This window comes from Hyla sarda, chromosome 7, assembly GCF_029499605.1.
Source record: "Hyla sarda isolate aHylSar1 chromosome 7, aHylSar1.hap1, whole genome shotgun sequence".
Taxonomy (NCBI): Eukaryota; Metazoa; Chordata; class Amphibia; order Anura; family Hylidae; genus Hyla; species Hyla sarda.
In genome coordinates, this window is record NC_079195.1 from 52,523,564 (window position 1) to 52,548,217 (window position 24,654).

The 24,654-nt window shown below is 43.5% G+C and overlaps 1 protein-coding gene and 1 long non-coding RNA gene across 10 annotated transcripts in view; one reads left to right on the forward strand and one right to left on the reverse strand.

Moving 5' to 3' along the window:
• LOC130281602 (uncharacterized) overlaps nt 1–12,627 on the reverse strand; it is a 30,652-nt gene extending 18,025 nt beyond the window's left edge. Inside the window, exon 1 of the long non-coding RNA XR_008846049.1 lies at nt 12,290–12,627. This is a non-coding gene — a long non-coding RNA (uncharacterized LOC130281602). The remainder of the gene's footprint in view (nt 1–12,289) is intronic.
• Nucleotides 1–24,654, forward strand: part of JAKMIP3 (Janus kinase and microtubule interacting protein 3) — a 195,219-nt gene that overhangs the window by 146,679 nt on the left and 23,886 nt on the right. For 8 of the 9 annotated variants that reach the window (XM_056529011.1, XM_056529012.1, XM_056529013.1 and 5 more), the window contains 4 exons: nt 2,510–2,713; nt 4,869–4,934; nt 10,012–10,083; nt 11,231–11,933. In XM_056529011.1, coding sequence (XP_056384986.1) covers nt 2,510–2,713; nt 4,869–4,934; nt 10,012–10,062 — 321 coding nt within the window. In that variant the 3' untranslated portion in view covers nt 10,063–10,083; nt 11,231–11,933. The remainder of the gene's footprint in view (nt 1–2,509; nt 2,714–4,868; nt 4,935–10,011; nt 10,084–11,230; nt 11,934–24,654) is intronic. The other variant, XM_056529010.1, reaches the window with a different exon arrangement.

Sequence of the window (24,654 nt, forward strand, 5' to 3'; positions counted from 1 at the left end):
CACAAGCCCTCCTGACGAGGTAACACTGGTAAAAATTTTGTTTAAATGTCAGCAACAGTGCCTGGAGAGGAAATGGGGTCAGGGGTGTAGAGTTAGGACACAGGTCCCTAAGCGAGATACCATCCAGTCTTGCCCAAATGCCATCAATATACTTTGCCTGAGGGTGTGTAAGGTATGGTACGAGGGAGCTAGGTGTCGCCGGGGAAAGAACCCTACGTCCAGTGCCCTCGTCCGTGATCTACCTAAGTTTTTATATATTTTTCATCTATCTCCTGTGATTCCCCCTAGGAGATTTTTTATGAAGCTGAGTGGCGTTTTGAGGTCCTTCTATTGGTAAGACAAACCATCTCGATTGGGCCAGGTGCTGCTCCAGGCGTCCAAGCAGAGGGGTGGCTTAGCGGCTCCTAACATGCATAATTACTTTCTAGCATCTCAATTGGTGTATGCTGCCTGGTGGATCGACCTGGATCTGGCGAATGCCTCTACTGCTCTAGCGAGCGCTCTCATGGGTTCGTATGAAACGTTGATAAATACCCTTTATAGATATACTTCTACTTCCAGGTTGTTGACCCCTATTAGAACTGTGGCTGAGGTTTGGTCGGTGGTTTCTGGGCACTTTCCATTACCGGTAATGTCTCCCAGAGCACCTCTGTGGGGGAACCCTAATTTTGAGCACAGGAGTTGGAGGCAGCCAGTTTCTGGAGCAATCACGGAGTCAAATTCACCATGCATCTGTTTGGGGAGTTTCCTTCTGTCCCCAAGGAGTTGCCCTTATGTAGAACCCTTCTGGAGAGAGGAGATTCAGTTCTTGACAGATCACTTGGAAATACACTTTGTGTTCTCCCCTGTTGTTTCTGTTGGGTGTTATTAATGATCTGGCCTTGGGCTTCCATAGGCGCCTGCTCATTCGGATTCTATTGTTCTGCGCACGGAAGGTTCTGATAATGGCCTGGAAGGATACTTCCTCTCCTCCCATCATGCGGTGGCTCAATTTGGTTAACAATATGTACCCTTGTATAGGACATTGTACATTAGTTGCAGAAACCCCCAAAAATTTGATACGGTCTGGATGCCCTTGCTAATGATAGGTGGAGTTGGTGGAGGTTGGGGAGCTCTGTGCTCGAGCTGTATGTTATTGTATTTTTCTGCTTGTTCCAGAAAACAAAAAAGTTATAAATAAATACTTTAAAAAAAAAAACATCAGCAGCATCAATGCAGTGAGTGTACGTGCAGCGTGAATGCTAAGGGCGGACGAGCAGTATGAATGCTATGAGCGTGCCTGTGGTATAAATGCTATGAACGTGCATGCAGAATACTGCTTTGAGCATGCATGCAGTATAAATGCTAAGAGCGTGCGTACAGTATAAATACTATGAGCGTGCATACGGTATAACGCTATGAGCTTGCGTGCAGTATGAATGCTTTGGGCGTGCCTGCAGTATGAGTGCTGTGAGCGTGCCTGCAGAATAATGGTATGAGTGTGCCTGCAGTATGAGTGCTGTGAGCATGCGTGCAGTATAAATGCTATGGGCGTGCCTGCAGTATGAGTGCTGTGAGCGTGCGTGCAGTATAAATGCTATTTGCGTCCGTGCAATCAAAATGCTATGAGCGTATGTTCAGTATAATGCTATGAGCGCAAATTAAGTATAAATGCAAGACCGTATGTGCAATATAAATGCTATGAACGTACGTTCAGTATAATGCTATGAGCGTAAATGCAGAATAAATGCAAGACTGTATGTGCAATTTAAATGCTATGAGCGTACAAGCAGTATAAATGCTGTGAGTGTACGTGCCGCATAAAAGCTACAGGCGTACATGCAGTATAAATGTTCTGTCTATATATGCCATATAAGCGCATGTCCCCATTGCAACATACCTAATAACAGACATAGGGCAATGGTACTGAGTGTGTAATTGAGCTTATCATCCACAATGCAAACTATCAGTAGCACAACTCTTAATTAATGTGTGCAATATGGATGCACAATGGCTGAGTGTCCCTGGTAAGTCTGAATATTCAGTACTCAAACTAGATCCGTGGAGCCATAGAACCGTGGAGCCGCGACCAGCAGCAAGCGTCTAACTCTGCATTGGGCAGAGACTTCCACCACCCTGACCGACAGGTGCTAAGCGGCGTCTCTAGCTAACGGAACCCCTGCTCCCAAACTATACCTCCAAAACGTAATCCCCCCTAATACTTTACCACTATGGGTGAAGACCACGGGAGTCCAGGCATCCATCATGATGCCGCCCGAGGTGGGAGATTCAAATGCCAGCATCTCCATCAAATGCAACAGGTTACGCAAATGTTCCTGTTGCCAAATGCAGAACACGCCCTTACTTGTATGCAGGGGGGCGTTATATACTCTCACGCCCCTCCCACAAACTCAGCCTCAACAGCCTTCCACAAACTGGATTTGCTCACAACAAAGCTGTAGTACATTATTATAACTCTCACAGTGTGTACTGGCAAAGAAACTAATGGACAGATCTTGTCTTTACTAAGCACATCTTGGAGCTGGAGGCCATGTTGTACGATGCCTTGCAGCAAGAGGCCGGAGCCAAGATGTCTCACATTTTGTCAGAGGAAGAACAGGATAAGCTGAAGTGCGCCGTGGAACAATGGAAGCGGCAGGTCATGAGCGAGCTTCGGGAAAGAGACGCACAAATCCTGCGGGAGCGGATGGAGATCATTCAGCATGCACAACAGGTATGAAAATATCCATATAAATCATGTGATCAACACCTACAGAATTTAGGTGGATTGAGAAGAGCAGCAGTTGCATGCACCCAAGGGCTTTCAGTCACTCTGAACACTGTGGGCTGGTAAACTCTCCAATGATCCAAACAGGAAAAATTATGACAAACTAAACTAGGTTTCCACTTGGCAGTTTTTGAGCCAAAGCCAGAAATGGATTCAAAAGGAATGGGGAATATAAAGGAAGGATTTATACTTCTCTCTCCTCATGGATCCACTTCTGGTTTTAGCTCAAAAACTGCAGCGTCAGAAATCCCCCCAAAAAAGTGCCAAGTGGAAATGCAGCCTAAAAGAGAGTTCCTGGCAAAATAATGATTGTAAATGAACATTTCCAATTCAACTTCTTGTTCCCATATGCCATATATATACGTCTCTAGAGCCAAATGTATGTAAGGTAAAAGTATGGCTTAGACATCCTCAGAAATCTAAAAATATAAATACATACAAAGAAAAAAAAATGAAAACATATTTTATTTTGCCTACACAATTAGTACTGCCACAACCAAGACACCACTTAGAGTGTTTTCACACACACCAGATCAGATCTGCAGTTGTGGATTTTACATAGCATTCAAAAGTACATAAGAATGACCTTGTAGAATCCACAGTTGGGGATCCGTAGTTGCGGATTTTACAACTTTAATTCCGCAGCAGATCCTTTGTGTGTGAATACACGCCTAGGCTATGTTCACACACCATGTTTTTAACCTCATTTTAAAAGGGTACTGCAGCCAAAATTAAAGAGTACCTGTCACCAAACTAAACTTTTAATATATTGTTCCTTATGTAATTATAAGACACTTTGCTATTTACTTGCTGTTAAAATTTTCAACCTTTATATGTTATTAATATAATTGAAAAAACGTCCACTAGGGGTCTCTGTTCTGTTCCCTGCAGCAAGTCAAACAGTTAGTTTGGTCTCCTCCCGGCCTGGCAGGAGACCAAACTGAGGAAGTGCATGCAGGGCATGGCAAGGCACAGCTCTTGCAGTCTTCAGTGATGTTGTACCTGCTAGGAAACGCCCACTTTCTCCTGCCAGGAACTCACACAATGTAAACAAGGGGAAAGCTTTTTAAAGCTCAGAATTTTTTTTAAAGGGTACCTCTCATCAAAAAAACTTTTTAATATATTATAGATTACTGTATGCAGAATAACTTTACAATTGCATGTTATTAAAAAATATGCTTCTTTCTATTTAATTTTCCACTTTGAATAAATTACCACTAGGGGTCTCCCTACCAGTCCTGGCTGCAAGCATTTCAGACTCATGCTGGAGTCCTAAACACTACGAGCTGCCAGTCTGCTTTGTTCACAAAGGAGAACACTCAGAGCTGCCAACCTGCTTTGTTCACAGCCTGTTTGGCTGTGAACAAAGCAGGCTGGCAGCTCTGAGTGTTTAGGACTCCAGCATGAGTCAGAAATGCTTGCTGACAGGACTGATCGGGAAAAATACAATAGAAAGAAGCATATTTTTCATTAACATGCTATTGGAAAGTTATTCAACATTCATTAATCTAAAATATATCAAAAGTTTATTTGATGAGAGGTACCCTTTAGGGGGAGAAGGGGTGTTAGGAGTAGTGAGGGAATACAATCTAAGTTAGTTTAAAAAATATAGTTTGATGACAGTTACTCTTTAAATTATCCCCTATCCACAGGATAGGGGATAAGTAGCTGAACGCGGGGAGTTTGACCGCTGGGACTCCCGCGATCTCCGGAATGGGACCCAGCTCTGAGTGAGGAGTGCATGTGGTAGACAGCATGCGCTCATTTAATTTCTATGGGAGCTTTGAAGAGACCCGAGTACAGCTCTCGGACGTCATCAGCGCCCGATAGAAATTAATGTAGTGCGTGCCATCTAGCGGTAGACGACGCAAACTCCTCCTCAAGACGGGGTTCCGTTCTGGAGATCACGGGGTTCGGGGGGTGTTCCTCATATTCCAATGATCTCTCTATCACAAACAATCATATTACATTGTGTGTGTGTGTATATATATATATATATATATATATATATATATGTATATATGATATCATGTACAACCTCTATGGTCCAATACATCTCTCACAGATATAGACTCACTTTGTCACTCTGCCTCTTTTTCAGAGAATAAAGGAGCTGGAGGAGAGATTAGAATTTCAGAAGAGACAAATAAAGGAATTAGAAGAAAAGGTAAAGCTATAAGCTAAACATTCTACAATGTTACCTATTATAATTATAGATGGTCTGAATTTATTCGTGGTGCATCTGTAATAAAAAGCTATTTCTGGCCTACAGAGAGCCTCAATAGGGGTGTAGAACACTTTGCCTTGCTGTAACATGCATAGGGTGTGTGCTGGGTTAGTGAAATAATACTGTTATTCAGTATGACATGCAGATCAGAGGCGTCGCTATTAGAATCACTGTTGCAGAGCGGCACAATGACAGAGCCTGGAGATGGCATCAGTATGAGGAGACCATATAGTGGCTGAATGACACAGCGTGGAGGTGGCATCAGTATGAGGAGACCATATAGTAGCTGAATGACCCAGCCTGGAGGTGGCGGCAGCATGAGGAGACCATATAGTAGCTGAATGACACAGTGTGGAGGTGGCGGCATCATGAGGAGGCCATATAGTGCCTATATGACACAGCCTGGAGGTGGCAACAGCCTGACGAGACCATAGGGCCTCACAATTGTAAAACTGTAAGATATTTTTAACATTTAAATTGAAGATTTCAAATAGATGAACCTAAAAAGTTTAATTCAATGTGCGAGCAGCATGTGGAGACCACGTGGCAATACAGTGATACAGCCTGGAGGTGGCAGAAGCATGAGGAGACCATATAGTGGCTGAGTGACACAGCCTGTAGTTGGCAGCAGCATAAGGAGACCATATAATGGCTGAATGACACAGCCTGAAGTTGGCGGCAGCAAGAGCAGACCATATAGTGGCTGAATGATAGTCTGGAGTTGGCAGCAGCATGAGGAGACCATATAGTGGCTAAATTACACCGCCTGGAGTTGGCAGGAGCATGAGGAGACCATTTAGTGGCGGAATGACACAGCATGGAGGTGGCAACAGCTTGACAAGTATAGGTACACCCTGGCTCCCTGGTAGTTAAGGACCCAGGGTGTAACTATCAGCAGGCATCCCGTGCAAATGCCCAGGGGGGGTCCTGAGACCGCTCCATGTTGGCGATTGCCGCAAATCGCCGGCCAATTCAGACCGGCGATTTACTGCGATTCTGGGTCAATCGGTCTCTGGTGACCCGAATAGCCGGAAAAAAAGGGTGAATGGGGCTGTCCGAAACAGCCCCATTCACCCTTACCCAGCAGGAGTGAGGTGGAACGGGTGCCACCTCACGATCACGTGATTGATCGGTTGGAACGACCGATCAATCACTGTAATGCTGGGCGGAGTTCGGGGCGGAGATTGGCGCCGGTGGGGGTCTCCTACCTTTTCCTGGTCCGGCGGGGCACAGCCAAAGGGAATGCTGGGAGTTTTGCCACAGCTGGAGTTCCAACTACAACTCCCAGCATGCCCTTTTATAGTCTGTGCATGCTGGGGGTTGTAGTTATGCAACAGCTGTAGGCGCCATGTCTCCGGTGCCCTGACCAGCCATCGTTTCCACCACGTTGTAGTAAATGAAGCAGTGGACTGATGTTGTTCATCCCGTAATCCTGGCGACTGACTAATAATGTGGCTTCCTCAAAGGGCCTGAGCAAACGGCAGGTTTCACATATGAGCTGCCACTGGTTGACATTAAAGTTACACAGGGGAGTCCCTCTAGCCGCTTGGATCATCAAGAAATCATTGATGCCTTTTCTCTGTTTGTACAGTCGGTCCAACATATGGAGGGTGGAACTCCAACGTGTGGAAACGTCGCAAATCAGACTATGTTGGGGGAAACCGTACTGACACTACAGCTCAAGGAGGGTGTGCTTTGCGATGTATGAATGGCTGAAGTGCATGCAAAGTTTCCATCCCATTGTTAGGATGTCTTGCAGATGGGGGGAACACTTCAGGAATCGCTTAACAACCAGATTGAACACGTGTGCCATGCAGGGTGCATGTCTCAGGCTTCCTTGTCACAGTTCAGACAAGATGTTCTTCCTGTTGTCGGTCACCGTGGTTCCCATTTCCAGTTTTCGTGGAGTAAGCCATGATTCAATTTCTTGATGAATGACTTTTAACAGTTCCTCCACTGTCTGACTCTGTTCACCAAGGCAAACCGTGTAAAGAACAGCGTGACACCACTGTGCCCTGCACACATGGTATGCTGAAGGGGCACTGAGAATTGTCTGTGCAGTGGAGGCTGAGGACACAGTGGAGGATGAGGAGTCGCACACTGTCACAGGACCAACGGCCTGAGAGCATGGAGGCAGAAGTGGCATGACCTGTCCAAGTTGCTGTTGTGGCTGTGCAGGAACCACATTCACCCAGTGGGCCGTAAATGACATGTATTGTCCATGACCGTAGTTACAGCTCCACACGTCGGCGCTGCCATGCACTTTGGTACACACCAACAGGCTCATGGACTGACCCACCTTCTGTTCCACAAACTTTTGCAGGGCTGGTACTGCCTTCTTCACAAAGAAATCAAAGAAATGACAGCTTGGGACTCTCCACCTCTGCTCGGCACAAGCCATCAGTTTTCAGAAAGGTGCAGAGTCCACCACTTGAAAAGGGAGGGACTGCAGCACCAGCAACTTGGACAGGAGCATCTTCTGCGCCATTCGATGAGAGGGTGCATACTGTTGTCTCTTTGACATGGCCTCCCCAATGGATTGCTGGTGGAATGACTGACTCGAAGTAGGAGGAGTAGGAGCATCTGGAGCGACAAAAGATGGCTATGACACACAGCTCCCTTCGGCTTAAGTGGTGGAGCCTTGTCTGGCTGAAACAGGGAGTGGCTTGCCACTGGGTGATGCAGCAGGCTGGACCACCACATCGGAGCTACGGTTCTCCTAGGCCACTTTATGGTGACGCTGCATATGTTGATGCAGGGGTGTGGTACCAACATTGGGACCCTGGCCTCACTTCACCTTCTGCCGACACATCTTGCATGTGGCCAGTTTAACATCCTACGGATGCTTGATAAAAAACAGCCACACGGCCGAGTAGCTGATTTTCCCACCAACAGTCCGCACTGATTTACTGCTACTGCCGTCGACACCAGGAACCCCTGTTCCACTGCCTTCCGGAAAGGTAGGCTGCCGCGAAGCAGATGGTCTACCCGGGGCACGTTTGGCTCCAGACTTCCCACTTCTGCCACCATGCTGACTGCCAACCATGCTACCACCTTGCTGGCTCAGCTGCTGCCTCACAGGCAACCTGCAACCCTCTTCTCCTGATGATGAAGTCCCTTCTGCACCCGGCTCCCAAGTGCGATCGGCTTCATCATCGAGTTGTGTCTGCACGTCACTGATGTCCTCCTCAGGTTCATCAACAGTGTCTGCTTCAGGAGCGTTAACGCTCGTAACACCACCTACCACGCCACTCTCCTCATCACTATTTGCCCACCTAGTGTAGGAAGCGGCGGCTGTCTCCTCCACTTTTTGGCTGGGCAGTAGCTGCTGTCTGTTCTCTAGTAGATCATCCTCACTAAATAGTGGAGCTGAACCCACAGCATAAGAAATTACTTTGGGGGAGAGAACAGCATAGGACAGAGGCAATGGGAGGACAGGGACTGCTCCTGGGCCATGTCAACTGAGGGTTGTGTCTGAGGAACCCACCGACTGTTGACTGGGGGTGTCAGATGTCACTTGTGATGAAGTGGATGACCGTGTCAACCAATCGATGACGGCAGATGGGTTGCTGGTCGAGACACCACCACTAGCTGACACCGGGAGCTCAGGCCTCTCGTTGCAACTCCTGCTGCATCTTGCCCCTAGTCTGCTGCAGCCTCTGCCTGATGAATTAAGGCCTCTGCCACTCCTCGCCATGCCTCTGTGCACATCCTGGCACTTCTCTGCCTGACATACTTAGTGCGTATATGAGGGAAGTACAATACGCTCCACTACTCTTAAAACAGTATTTGTCTACAACACCAGCAGGTGTGTACTTTTGGCTGGCCTTTCATAGTATTTAGACCCTTAAGACTTTAACAGGAACAAAATGGTACACCACTTAGATATACATATGTGGTATGCACTTATGAGGGGAGGACAATGCGATCAAGTATGCTTAAAACAGTATTAGTCTACAACACCAGCAGGTGTGTACGTTTGGCTGGATTTTCACAGTATCTAGGCTCTTAAGACTTTAACAGGAACAAAAAAGTACACCACTTAGATGTACGCGCAGGTTACACTTAATAGAGGAAAATACGCTTTTAGTGCTCTGCTCAGCCTAACTGGCTGGCTACTATTAGCTTATCATTTGTTGTACACACCAACACCAGTGCGGCAGCACACAGTCGATGTGTGCTACAACCAAAATTGCACTTTCTCTCTCAGTCTCACTCCCTTCCCTATCAGTGCTTCTAGGATGTATTTTGGGCTTGAGGTGAATCGCTGCTGTAAAAAAGCTTTTCTGTGCAACACACTGCTCTCTGTCCCTTTCTGCAATAGAATGACTGGGAGGTGAATAGCTGCTGTAAAAATTATTTTCTGTGCAACACATACTGCTTTCTGTCCCTCTCTCTCTCAGTAATAGAACGCTGATGTGACTGGCTGCAAGATTGCTGCCCCTTATATAGGGCTGCGACATCACAGGGCTGGCTGGCTGCTGATAGGCTGCATGCTGCATGTGATTCAGGGTCATCCCTCCTACCTGCCTTCCTGCCTTCCCAGGATTCCTTGCCCCATGTCCTCACATGTGGATCCACCATTTTAGATGCCCTGGAGCCTGAACCACACTAAATGGAGTTTAATGAAGTGATTTGCGTGATCGAATCGCGGCGATATTCGCATTCATTAAGAATTAAAATTTTTACTGAAATTTGTAACAAATTTGGATTTGTCAGATTCGATTCGCTCATCCCTAATTATAATGGTATTGTTACTGTTTCCAATGGAGCATCCAGTAGGTGGACCATATCACTTCTATATCTTGGGCTTTGTCACCTACATTTTTACAAATTATATGATGTATTGATATAGAACTTTTTTTAATCTCAGATTTATTTGAAAATTATTTCTTTTGCTTTTACGCCGTGAATACTTCTTGTATTATTAAAATTCTACTCTGCTATTGATACCTTCTTGAGCTTTCAATCTAACACAGCACAATCTCTCTTTTTTATCTCTTCTCTCTTATTTCAGTTTTTATTTTTGTTTTTATTTTTCTCTTTAGCTTTTATATTATGGTCTTAGGTCTTACACTCTTTGTACAAGGTAAGATTCCTAAATGATGTAGAACACTATAGTAATGATGTAGAACACTATAGTAATAAACATGAAATGAGATGAATATAAAAGTGAAATGCAAATGAATAAAAGATGCTATAGCTGAGGCTGCAAATGAGCTGTTTTGAAGGATTACTCCAGGTAACTTAACTTTTTAGACACTTATCCCCTATCAACAGATAGGGGATAAGTGTCTGATGGCAGGGGGTCTAACCACTGGGGCCCTGCTGATCTCCTAAGTGCCCACTCAGCCATTTACTGGCTTGGGTGGGACGTTGTTGTGGCCAGTGATTATGGTGAGCAGGCTGTCACTTGCATTCATCCAGGAAGGTGGGGGGCATAGGATGGGTGAGGAGGAAGATTTAGTGAGCAGACATGGACCATGAAGTAGCGTGCAGCAGAGACAAGAAAGTGGTGAACAGAAAGAATCTTAAGATTCTCCATGGGCATGCAGCGTGGAGTTGACAAGCCTCCTCCATGCATCTTTGTGGGAGCACCCGGGATACACAGTACAGAACAGTGCTCGTGTATCTCCAGCGCTCTCATAGAGATGCATGAAGGGGTATTTGTCAACCCCTCTTCATGCACAGGGATAGTTGGGTGCAATTCTGGAGATCCCAACAGGTGCTCCCCCTCCCCCCATGATTAGACACTTATTCCCTATCCTGTGGAAGTAAAAACGTGTCTCCAGATAACCCATTTAGCACACAGTCAGAAGACGAACAAGAAGTAATGGACAGGCGGATGGGATCATGACTAAAGAATCAGGTCAGATTTGATTGTGGTCCCTGTCACCATGGAAACACATAGCTTTTGCTCACGAGCTGTAGGCACAAAGGAGGAGATTTATCAAAACCAGTGTAGAGGAAGAGTGATGCAGTTTCCCATAGCAACCAATCAGATTGCTTCTTTCATTTTTCACAGACCTCTTTGAAAATGAAAGATGCAATCTGATTGGTTGCTTTGGGCAATGTCTGCCATGTCTGCTCACTCTTCCTTTACACAGGGTTTGATAAATCTCCCACAAAATGTTAGAATTTTAAGAAAGACCATTTGCAGAGTTGCTTTCTTTAGAGAAGTATAATTCATATAGAATATTTATTTTCTCTTGCACGTGTTCCCTTTCCCAATCTAGCCTGCCTCAGTATAACTGGATGGACCAGACAGCCAATGAAGCTAATGAACTGAACGCTTTATAACAAGGACACAATGCATTTTATTGTCTCCATCTGCAGTGGTGCTCTGCTGGCTTTTACAGCAGTTTGTGTGTTACGTACAATAAGACGCAACAAAAGCTTTGCCTGGAAAAGGGTCAAGTGATTCAGGACAAATGGACTTACTAAGGTTCCCTGCTAAGCAGGTATTAAATTGCTTCTATAAAGAAGTACACCGTCTTTTCCACCCATTGTCCTTCATCTGCATCAGTGAAGAGGATACAAAGACATGGACCTCACAAGATGTCATTCTGCCCTATGGTCGGTGCTTCTGAAGGTGAAGCTCTGGTTGTGGAATCTATAAAGCATCCTGGACCCATAGATCTTGACCTGCGCAATCTAGCAACAATGTAAAACATACCTATACTTTATAACAGAGGAATATATAATCTGACACATTTTATCAAAAAGAAAAGCACAAACATCCTACTTCTGACCTGTCCACTATAATACAAGGTGAAGAATCTTATTTTACTGTCAATACATTGCTACTGCATAGGGAGGCATTGTCACAGTGAGCCTAATGTATCTCCTACCAAGCTGTAAAGCAAGAAACGCTAAAGACGTCCACCAAGAAAGATGAATATTACTTCAAAGGGAATAAAAAAAAAATGTTTTTTTAAGGTAAGTACTATTTAATTACTTCTACCACACGGACAGAATGGGTGAGTTCACATGCATGAGGAAGATAACAATGATTCTTAGGCCAGCATGTAGGATACGATTAGCCAACAAACAAGCATTTAGTTGTCTATAAATGAATCTTTGGGTTTATTTACATGAAGCAATACAGACCTGTTCCACCAATAATCTCCCCATGTAATAGGCTCTTGAAAGGATTGTTGCCCACAAAATTATGCTAATGCATTTTGAGTGGGTAATCTCTTTTAAGGGGTTGTCGATATTATTATTTATTTATTTATTTATTTTGTTTAAAAAAAAAAGTCACAAATGCTTTAAAATAACAAACTGTTACTTACCTCCCCCTCTGTCCCCATGCTGATCCCCCATTCTCCCTCCGGTCAGTGCTCTGCTGTTATTTTATCAGGTAATGTCATTTGACCGCGCAGCCAATCAGCAGCCTCATTGGTCACGATCTGTACTCCTACCACCATGGCAACCATCACTAAGTGGTGAGGCTGCTGATTGGCTGCCGCAGTCACATGATGTTCGCTACTGAAGCAACACCAGAGTGCCGACTGGAGGTAAAACACTGAAACCGAGGGGGAAGTATCACATTTCTTTTCCAACCGGTTCAGACCACTATGATGATTTCTTCCAGCCATCACTTGACTCTTTAAAATCTACTGGACATATATCTTAGGCTCTGTACTATTGAAGCACCCATATACAAAATCGTAATGTATTGACCTTCAAATGGAAATAATACCTCAATTGGTGCCCTGCATAAAAAGAATAAGTGGGTAAATAGGTACCCCTTTTATAGATATGTCCCCACAGCAGTTAGATAGGTCTTCAATATTAAATTATGTTACCCTAGTAGGTTGGTTTCCCCCAGGAAAGGTGGAAAGCCCCCTATTATGTTGTAATTCCCCTAAATGACTGAGCAGATGTGCAGATAACCTTACAACATTGAAAATATACTACAGTGTTTAAATGGGTACTCCCGAACTTCTGGTTCTGGCGCAGCCGATGTAGGAGGCTAACAAGGTGAGCTCCCGCCTGACAGTTACCAGCTGTCTACCTGCTCCGAGCCACCCCTCCCGTGCCCGGTCGGTCCCTGATGCTCCTGCAAGCTCCCGGGCATGGACCCTCAGCCAAAGTCCAAAATAGCATATTTTTAGTCACTTTTTATATAATGAAAAAATGAATAAAAAGCGATCAAAAAGTCAGAACGGAAGCCCCCCAAAGTTACAAAATTGTGTTTTTTCTTCAATTTTGTCCCACAATGATTTTTTTTTTTTTTGTTGTAGATTTTTAGGTAAAATGACTGATGTCATGAAAAAGTAGAATAAGTGGCACAAAAATAAGCCATCATATGGATTTTTTGGTGTAAAATTGAAAGGGTTATGATTTTTAAAAGGTAAGGAGGAAAAAACGAAAGTGCAAAAAATGGAAAAACCCTGCATCCTTAAGGGGTTAATATTCTCCCTTCCCCAGATTCCCCTGACAGAATCACTGCCTGTCCTAAATGCTCCACCCCTCTGACTAATCTATGGAGGATGAGAAGACAGGCTTCGGTGGAATGCCGGCTTTCAAATGGCGCAGGACATAGACAAACCAACAGGTAAGTAAAGTGCTTGAGTCGTTTATTCTCCCAACATGCAACGCGTTTCACTGCTACAGCAGCTTCATCAGGCATAACATGGAACATATGCGTGGTGAATTTATCCCGGTAGCAAAAGGAAACGTGGGGCAGGGGGAGGGGAACGGGAAATGGATAAAGAGAGGGGGGGAAAGGAAGAAAGGGAGGTATCCTCACCACCGGGCAAATTACAGTGTACAAATACATATATTAAAAAATGTATATTTCAGTATAAAAAAAACAAGCAAAATGGGACCTATATTAAAGTATAAGTAAAATAAAATATAATAAAATTATGGTGAATGAGACAATAGAGGACGGACACATAGTTAGCGAATGTTCTCTATGGTCTCATTCAGACCATGCGGAATTAAAGTAGAAAGTGTAAATATCCAATATGATTCGCGATTAATTAACTGCTGAAAATGATTGGGTCTAGTGGATGGAATAGATTCTAAAATAATTAAGCGTAAAGATGAGATGTCACTTTTGTGAACTAAAGTGAAATGACGTGATACACTGTGAAGTGTGAATTTGTTCTTAACATTGGATCGATGTTTTGACATGCGGCAACGTACTGTTTGAATTGTGTGTCCGATATATTGGATATTACAGCTGCAATATAGTAGGTATATAGCATATTGGGTATTACAGTTCAGACGTTGTTTAATATTAAAACATTTTTTTGTATAAAAAGAACAAAATGTATCCACAAATGGATCCATCATGCTACAACATAAGCAACGAGTTTTGTTGCACGGCGAACATCCCATAATGGAGGGAATAGATAAAGTATTGGTGTGCAAAGGGTTTTTTAATCTATTAGGAGCAAGTAAATTTTGTAGATTTTTAGATCTCCGATATGTAATGCCAGGTTTAGGGGGGACTATATCCTTGAGTATCGGATCCTTCCGAATAATGTGCCAATTGCGTTTGAAAACATTATGTATCAAAGGGGCCGCTCTATTATAATTCGTAATAAAATTATATTTGAACTGATTGGTTTGTTTTTTATCTTTTTTCTGTTGTGTAATAGTAGAAAGGTCTGTCTGTGTTTTATTTTTCCCTTTGTGATATGCTTGTGTAAGTAATGAATCCGGGTATCCTTTTGATAAAAATTGTTGTTTTAATATTTGTGCCTGTAACAAAAAATCATGATCAGTAGTGCAATTTTTACGAATTCTAAGGTACTGGCCATAAGGTACTCCTCTCAACCAAACTGGGGTAGTGAGCACTGGTGTAATCTAAAAAACTATTAACATCAACAGTTTTGAAGTGAGTTCTGGTGTGTATTTGACCTGTATAATTATTGATTTCTAAATCTAAAAAATTAATATTTGTGTGGGAAAAATTAATAGTGAATTGTAAACCCCAAGTGTTGGAATTTAAGTAGTTAACAAAATCATACGCTTGTTTTTCTGTGCCTATCCAAAGAAAAAACAAATCATCAATGAAGCGCCGGAAAAATAAAATGAATGGTGAATAGATCAGGGACTGTGCTATGTGGACGGCCTCAAACGCCCCCATAAACAAATTTGCATAACTGGAGGCGAAGCGCATCCCCATAGCACAGCCCCTGATCTGTTGATAAATGACATCATCAAATGAAAAAATATTATGTTTGAGAATAAATGAAATCGATTGTAACAAAAAAGATGCTTGATCAAAGTGAAGAGAACTATCACCAAATAAGATGTCTTTTATGACTTGTAAACCCAGGTCAGTGTCAATGTTGGAATATAGGGAGCAGACATCAAGTGTCAAAAATGAAAATGATGATGGTAAATTAATCTGTTGCAGTTCCAAAATTAATTGGGAGGAGTCCCTGAGATAAGAAGGTAAATTTAAAACATAAGGTTGTAAAAACAAATCAACAAAATGAGATAAATTAGAAGTTAAGGAGGAGATACCTGAAATGATAGGTCGGCCCGGGGGATTCACTGGATTTTTATGTAATTTGGGTAGGTAATAAAAATTAGGTAAATAAAAATGTTTTATTGTGAGTAAAGATAATTCTTGTTTATTGAAAATATTTTTGTCTGATGCTGTATTAATATTATTAGTGTAAATCTCATGAAACTTTTTAGAGGGATCTGAAAAAAGAATTACATAATAATCTGTATCGGACAAAATTCTTCGAGACTCAAGGATATAGTCCCCTCGATTGTTCATGGGGCGTTTGAGGCCGTCCACATAGCACAGTCCCTGATCTATTCACCATTCATTTTATTTTTCCGGTGCTTCATTGATGATTTGTTTTTTCTTTGGATAGGCACAGAAAAACAAGCGTATGATTTCGTTAACTACTTAAATTCCAACACTTGGGGTTTACAATTCACTATTAATTTTTCCCACACAAATATTAATTTTTTTTAGATTTAGAAATCAATAATTGTACAGGTCAAATACACACCAGAACTCACTTCAAAACTGTTGATGTTAATAGGTTTTTTAGATTACACCAGTGCTCACTACCCCAGTTGGTTGAGAGGAGTACCTTATGGCCAGTACCTTAGAATTCGTAAAAATTGCACTACTGATCATGATTTTTCATTACAAGCACAAATATTAAAACAACGATTTTTATCAAAAGGATACCCGGATTCATTACGAACACAAGCATATCACAAAGGGAAAAATAAAACACAGACAGACCTTTCTACTATTACACAACAGAAAAAAGATAAAAAAACAAACCAATCAATTCAAATATAATTTTATTACGAATTATAATAGAGCAGCCCCCTTTGATACATAATGTTTTCAAACGCAATTGGCACATTATTCGGAATGATCCGATACTCAAGGATATAGTCCCCCCTAAACCTGGCATTACATATCGGAGATCTAAAAATCTTCAAAATTTACTTGCTCCCAATAGATTAAAAAAAACCTTTGCACACCAGTACTTTATCTATCCCCTCCATTATGGGATGTTCGCCGTGCAACAAAACTCGTTGCTTATGTTGTAGCATGATGGATCCATTTGTGGATAAATTTTGTTCTTTTTATACAAAAAAATGTTTTAATATTAAACAATGTCTGAACTGTAATACCCAATATGCTATATACCTGCTATCTTGCAGCTGTAATATCCAATATATCGGACGTACAATTAAAACAGTACGTTGCCGCATGTCAAAACATCGATCCAATATTAAGAACAAATTCACACTTCACAGTGTATCACGTCATTTCACTTTAGTTCACAAAAGTGACATCTCATCTTTATGCTTAATTATTTTAGAATCTATTCCATCCACTAGACCCAATCGTTTTCAGCAGTTAATTAATCGCGAATCATATTGGATATTTACACTTTCTACTTTAATTCCGCATGGTCTGAATGAGACCATAGAGAACATTCGCTAACTATGTGTCCGTCCTCTATTGTCTCATTCACCATAATTCTATTTTATTTTATTTTACTTATACTTTAATATAGGTACCATTTTGCTTGTTTTTATACTGAAATATACATTTTTAAATATATGTATTTGTACACTGTAATTTGCCCGGTGGTGAGGATACCTCCCTTTCTTCCTTCCCTCCCCCCCCCCCTCTCTTTATCCATTTCCCTTTCCCCTCCCCCTGCCCCACGTATCCTTTCACTACCAGGATAATTTCACCACCCATATGTTCCTTGTTATGCCTGATGAAGCTGCTGTAGCAGTGAAACGCGTTGCATGTTGGGAGAATAAACGACTCAAGCACTTTACTTACCTGTTGGTTCATCTATGTCCTGCGCCATTTGAAAGCCGGTATTCCACCAAGGCCTGTCTTCTCATCCTCCATTGTTCAGCCTGGCTGGCTGCGGACCTCACATGCGCTCACCATTCTTGTGTATGTGGGTACACAAGTCTATCAGGTGAGCCTCTTTGCTATTTGCACATTTACCCTACAGGTCTCTCTTTTATTACACCATGGAGCGCTATATTTCTTATCTTCTGACTAATCTATGGCACTGTGTGTGGACTTGTTCACATACTGCTGCTTATTGGCAACTTGTCTTGGCCTATGTTAAAGGGATACTCCCCTGGAAAAAAAATTTAATCAACTGGTACCAGAAAGTTAAACAGATTTGTAAATTACTTCTATTAAAAAATCTTAATCCTTCCTGTACTCATCAGTTGTTGTATGCTCCACAAGAAGTTCTTTTCTTTTTGAATTTCCTTACTGTCTGACCACAGTGCTCTCTGCTGACACCTCTGTCGATTTTAGGAACTGTCCAGAGTAGGAGCTAATCCCCATAGCAAAACTCTCCTGCTCCGGACAGTTCCTAAAATGGACAGAGGTGTCAGCAGAGAGCACCTGTGATCAGACAGAAAGGAAATTAAAAAAGTAAAGAACTTCCTGTGGAGCACACAACAGCTGATAAGTATTGGAAGGATTAAGAGTTTTCTGTTCAACTTTCTGGCACCAGCTGATTTAAAGATTTTTTTCCAGGGAAGTACCCCTTTAAAGACATGTGGGATGTGACCTTACCGTTTACCCCAAGAGCTCTATTTTTCCACCAATTCCATCCACCAGAACAAGACCAGCAGGCTCCCTCTATGGTGCCCCTAATGGTGCATATTGTCCTTCTAGTAGCCTTACGTTGCATATTTGCCTCCTGGCTCAAGCCCTCTACCCTTACCTTGCTTATGTTGATAACACAGCTCAAAAAACTTTGTGGGATAGACAGAATTGACTCAGAAAGACAGAAGACCACTCACACCGAGAAGTTCTTTGATAAATGGAAGTTATTTATTCTTTCTCATTATACTGAAGGTGAAATTACTGATATTGTGAGACCATTCAGCTCCACTAAATGGTACTGCCTTGGAGCGTTAGGAAACACACTGGGAGCTTTACCGTAGATACATACCTGGTTACCAGCTTCTCTCCCTCCATTTATCTTCGTCCTCGACACATGTGGCACTCTATTTTACTTATCATTGGTTACTGACTATGTGACTTGTTAATTCTGAATATATAGTCTGACCTTCGGGCTCCCACATCGCTGTACATGACCTGTATGACCGTATTCCTGTTTTTTTCTTTTTCTATTTTTCTATGTTATGTATTTAGAAAATTTTTCAATAAAATGTGTTTAAAAAGAAAAAAAGGGGTACTCTGGCCCTAAGACATCTTATTCCCTATCCTTTGGGGACCACTGCAATCTCTTATTTCGCACCCACCTTTGTGAGCTCTCCGCAGCGCTGGAGGCTCCGTATGTGAAGCTTTATGACCACGGGGCCGGAGTATCGTGACGCCACAACTCCGCCCCCGTGTGATGTCATGTCCCGCCCCCTCGTTGCAAGTCTATAAGAGGGGGCGTGATGGCAGATACTCCGGCCCCCTGGTCGTAACGCTTCCCACTCGGAGCCTCCAGCACTGCGGAGAGCTCACAAAGGTGGGTGCAGATTAAGAGATTGCGGGGGTCCCCAGCGGTGGGACTCCTGCGATCAGACATCTTATCCCCTGTCGTTTGGATTTGGATAAGATGTCTTAGGGCTGGTGTACCCCTTTAAAAATATATTTCCATCACCAAAGGCAGTCCTCCGGGAGGGGACATCACATCTACAGCTGGTATGAGAAAGGGCAAAATGTTCAATTTGCCCATTCCCCTGTTTCTTAAAGGGGTACTCCCCTGGAAAACATTTTCTTTTGAATCAACTGGTGCCAGAAAGTTAAACAGTAAATAACTTCTATTAAAAATCTTAATCCTTCCAGTACTTATCAGCTGATGTATACTACAGAGGAAGTTCTTTTGTTTTTGAATTTATTTTCTGTCTGACCACAGTGCTCTCTGCTGACACCTCTGTCCATGTCAGGAACTGTCCAGAACAGGATAGGTTTTCTATGGGGATTTGCTCCTACTCTGGACAGTTCCTAAAATGGACAGAGGTGTCAGCAGAGAGCACTGTGGTCAGGCAGAAAGGAAATTCAAAAAGAAAAGAATTTTCTCTATGGCATACAACTGCTGATAAGTACTGGAAGGATTAGGATTTTTTAATAGAAGTAATTTACATACCTGCTGATCTTTCTGGCACCAGCTGATTTAAAAGAGAAGTGTTCAAGTGGAGTACCTCTTTAAGGGCCTATGGATGGGACTATGGTGGCCCAGTGCCTTTGCTGCCCTGTCCGGCAGACTCCATTCCGTGGCCCCTCGGCCCCCCTGTTCTTGTGTCTTATGTATTCCCCTAAGTGCCTATGTAATATGGGTCATGTACATATAATGTTATATACCTTTAAGTGTGGTTGTCATGTGATTGTAACCAGGGAAGGTCCCAGTGACCATGTGATCTACAGGGTGACCTATGGGACCCCTCCTGAGTCTCCCCCATATAAGCCCTGGGTGGAGCTTCCTCGGTCTCTCTTTAGTACTGAGTTGCAGTGAGGTCAAGTCTGGAAAGGGTGTCTGGTGTCCTCAAGAGGCCTAAAGTCTACCACGCAGCCACGGATCCACAAGTCTACTGCCCCACAGGTGAAAGTCAAAACCTGTTAAGCTACAAACGGGGTGAAGTCTGTCATAATCTGTCTCAGTCAAGTTAGTCCAAGTCAAGTCAGCGTGGCCCTGCATCAAATTATCCAAGTCCACCATAAGTCCCAGCAAGCCCTGTGGTCTCTGAAGTCACTGGTCACCTCCTTGGGCCTAGCCAAGCTTTATAGACTGTTACACCTGTTCCGTAACTTGGCGTCAGAGTCATTATTTGCCCCCGTGTCTAGCCCAGGATCCAGCGGTATACCTTAAGGGGGTGTAGTGGTAAAACCACACCCTGGGGTCATGAACACAAGGGGTTAATGCTATCTGCCCCTAGAGTAATTCCATCTGCCCTCATCACACCCTTACTACAGGACCCCAGGTAGCAACTTGTGGTCACTTCTCCTGAGAGCAGAGAAGGAAGGAGAAGATATGCCCTACTTTCCTACAGTCCAATCTATTATAAAAGAAGCCCAATGCCACCCAAAAATGCCATGAGATATTCTAATTGTCAACATCAGGTACAGGAAAGGGGGTAAAACCCATTCAGATCTTGCTGTTTGATGACAATGATCAAGATACTTTTGAACTTTGTTTTTTTAGATCTTAGACTTAGACTTTTTACTCTGTGTCTCATGGTGTCCAGCGTTGATGTATATATTGGGTTAACTTCACAATATATACCTCAAACCCATACATGTAACAGATTTCAATGAGTAGCATCCATCATGGATCGAGACCCTTGTCTAGAAAAAAGCATACCCATTGGTATGAGCAAAGTGCTCTATAGGGTTAAAGGGGTTCTCCACCATAAGGTGATTTTAGTGCTTACCTGCCAGACAGTAATGGACATGCTTAAGAAGGATCTGCGCTTGTCTTGGAGCTAAACAGCTGTGTTCTGAGTCAACCATAACACTGTGGCTATCTTTTTGTGAACTGGTATTTCTTGTTGGCATTTGTTCTTTAAACTACAAATCCCATGATTCCTTGTTTGTAAGTGTGAGGTCAATTTCCTCCCTCCCACACATCAGTCACCCCACCCATTTAAACACACCTGTGCTCCCTTAAATGCCAGTATTTTTCTAACCAGGGTGCCTCCAGCTGTTGCAAAGCTACAATTCATTGCAGAATGATCTCCCCCCACCCAGCAGTTGCTCCACCCATTGAAGCAAAGACAGGCTCCCTCTGAACATCTGACTAGTGATGTAATGTCTCGGGCCGCACTGCAACCTGGGAAAACCTGAGACGACACTCATTTTGTATGCTTTTAAAAATAAACTTTAAAGCGTTTCTATCGGTAACTAATCTTGATCAAGTATATGTAATTTTTATGTATCTATCACCCATATGTCACTAAAGAATTGCATATTACAGCTGCTCAATGTCTTTTTCAGCCTTCCAAAGGATGGGGGGGTGTCCCTCTCTTGTCTGCACTGTGATGACTCCTCCCCCTCCATCACTCTGCTTACTCACTGCTCTCAGGAGCGAGCCTGGCAACCCTGCTTTGTAACCCCTTCCTCCCTTGTTTTATGCTGCACACACATACACACACACACACACACACACACACACACTGATTATTGGAGATTGCCTGTGCTCTACCACCAAAGACAATATGGTGAGTGTATAACTTAGATCCTCCTAAATGAGTGCAAAGGTTTAGTGCTAAAAGTACACTAGTTTTTAACGCATACATTTTCTATATGTTCCTATTTCATTCATGTGTGTCATCCTTTGCCAATCCTGTTATGCTGGGACTTGTAGTTTTGGAATAGTTGTATAACTCTTTTTTACAGCTGTGTTGCCTTCAGCTGTGTGCTTACAGCTTTTACAAAACTACAACTCCCAGCATGCCCAGACATCCTCTGACTGTCCGGGCATTCTTGGAGTTGTAGTTTTTCAACAACTGGATGCACCTGTTTGGTAAAACTTTGTGTTACAGCCGTGTTGCTGTAGGCTGTGTTCCTCCTACAGCCTTGTCAATCAGCCATGTCCATGACCCTTGGACAAGCTGATGCTGCTGTGGGACTCATCAGTGCCCTAGGAGGTATGGGGACCTTTAGTGGTGGGATTTTCAAAGGCAGTTTTCTTTAATAAAATTAGATTTTTTTTTTTTTTTTAAGAAGTATATTAGAAAAACTTTTGTTTTGCCAAGATGTAAAACATATATTTTTTTTTATTTATATCTGACAGTAACCATTTAAGGCAAAAATCACAGAAGATTTGTGAGACACAGGTACAGAAACTACCGTATTTTCCGGCATATAAAACGACTTTTAAACCCAGTAAAATGTTATCAAAAGTCAGGGTTGTCTTATACACTGGGTGCTGCAGTTGGCGGGGACACCCGGGGTATGGATTATCCATCTCAGCCGAGATAAATTTCCCCGTCACATTTGGGATATCCTTGTGTCCCGAAATATCTTTTCAGGACACAAGGATGTCCTGGTTACCTTTCTGCGGCCCCGCGTTAACTTAAAAAACGCAGGGGCCGCTGGGCGGTAGCGCATGCAGGGACGTCACTGACGTCCTGTACATGCGCCCATAGAAACGGCATCAGAGCAGCGAGGACGCATGGGGGGTATGGTAAGTTACCAGCACATCATCTTCGGTGCTCCGACCACCACCCTTCCGGTCCCAGGACCTACTTCTATGACCTATAGGCCATAACAGTAGATCATGACCCCGGACAGGAAAAGCTGTGTATGGCTGACACCCCAGAGGACACTGTGTATGGCTGAAGGCTGTATGACTGTGGGGGACCACTGCCTACCTAATGTGGGGGAACTACAGCCTAATGTGGAGGAACTATACTGCCAACCTAATGTGGTGGAACTATACTGCCAAACTAATGTGGGAGAACTATACTGCCAACCTAATGTGGGGGAACTACAACCTAATGTGGGGGGGAATTATACTGCCAACTTAATGTGGGGGAAACTATGCTGACAAACTAATGTGGGGGAACTATGCTTACAACCTAATGTGGGGGGCAGCTATGCTGACAACCTAATGGTGGGGGAACTATGCTGTCTACCTAATGTAGGGGGAACTATGCTGACAACCTAATGTGGGAGGAGCTATGCTGACAACCTAATGTGGGGGGAACTATGCTGACAACCTAATGTGGGGGGAAGTATGCTGACAACCTAATGTAGGGGGAACTATGCTGACAACCTAATGTGGGGGGAACTATGCTGACAACCTAATGTGGGGGGAACTATGCTGACAATCTAATGTGGGGGAACTATGCTTACAACCTAATGTGGGGGGAACTATGCTGACACCCTAATGTGGGAGGAGCTATGCTGACAACCTAATGTAGGGGGGAACTATGCTGACAACCTAATGTGGGGGGACCTATACTGCCAACCTAATGTAGGGGAACTATGCTGACAACCTAATGTAGGGGGAACTATGCTGACAACCTAATGTGGGGGGAACTATGCTGCCAACCTAATGTGGGGGGAACTATGCTGCCAACCTAATGTAGGGGAACTATACTGACAACCTAATGTAGGGGGAACTATGCTGACAACCTAATTTAGGGGGAACTATGCTGCCTACCTAGAGTGAGGGAACATCGCGGTAGCGGGGTAGTAATATACGGCGAGTATATACTAAACTCTCTATTTTAACTGTAAAAGTTGGGGGTCGTCTTATACGCCCAGTCGGCAAATACGGTATATTAGGAGATGCAAACTAAGTGAAAACCAGCTCACCCCGCCCCGCCCGGACAGCAGAGCACAGATCCAGGTGCTGGACGGCTCCAGCCAATCAGAAGAACAAAGGAAGATGGATCCAGCTCAATGCAGGTAAAATAAACTTTAATCCATAGGACAAGGAGGATACAAGTAACGCGTTTCAAGCGCTGTACGCGCTCTTAGTCATACTACATATAACTAAGAGCGCGTACAGTGCTTGAAATGCGTTACTTGTATCCTCCTTGTCCTATGGATTAAAGTTTATTTTACCTGCATTGAGCTGGATCCATCTTCCTTTGTTCTTCTGGTATATTAGGAGCTACACTAACTTTACAGCAGTCAAGTAAAAAAAAAATTCCTGGAATACCCATTAAATAAATATTTTCACTATATTTGTTGAGAAAGAAGTGTTTCCATAAGGGAGTGCGTCACTATAGTAGATGAAATTGATGGATGGCGATCTCTTCCTATTCAAGGATTACCTCCTAGAGGTCACTTCAATTTGCACAACATATTTTATTGATATAATAAATATACATGTACATTTTTAGGTATTTTCTTGTTTCTATTTTTTTCTCTTTAAAGGGATATTCCGCCCCTGGCATCTTATCCCCTATCCAAAGGATAGGGGATAAGATGTTAGATCGCCGCGGTCCCGCTGCTGGGGACCCCGGGGATCGCCGCTGCGGCACCCCGCCATCATTACTGCACAGAGCGAGTTCGCTCTGTGCGTAATGACGGGCGATACAGGGGCCGGAGCAGCGTGACGTCATGGCTCCGCCCCTAGTTACATCACAGCCCGTCCCCTTAATGCAAATCTATGGCAGGGGGCGTGACGACCGCCACGCCCCCTTCGGGGCGGGCCGTGATGTCACGACGGGGGGGGCGTGACGTCACGATGCTCCGGCC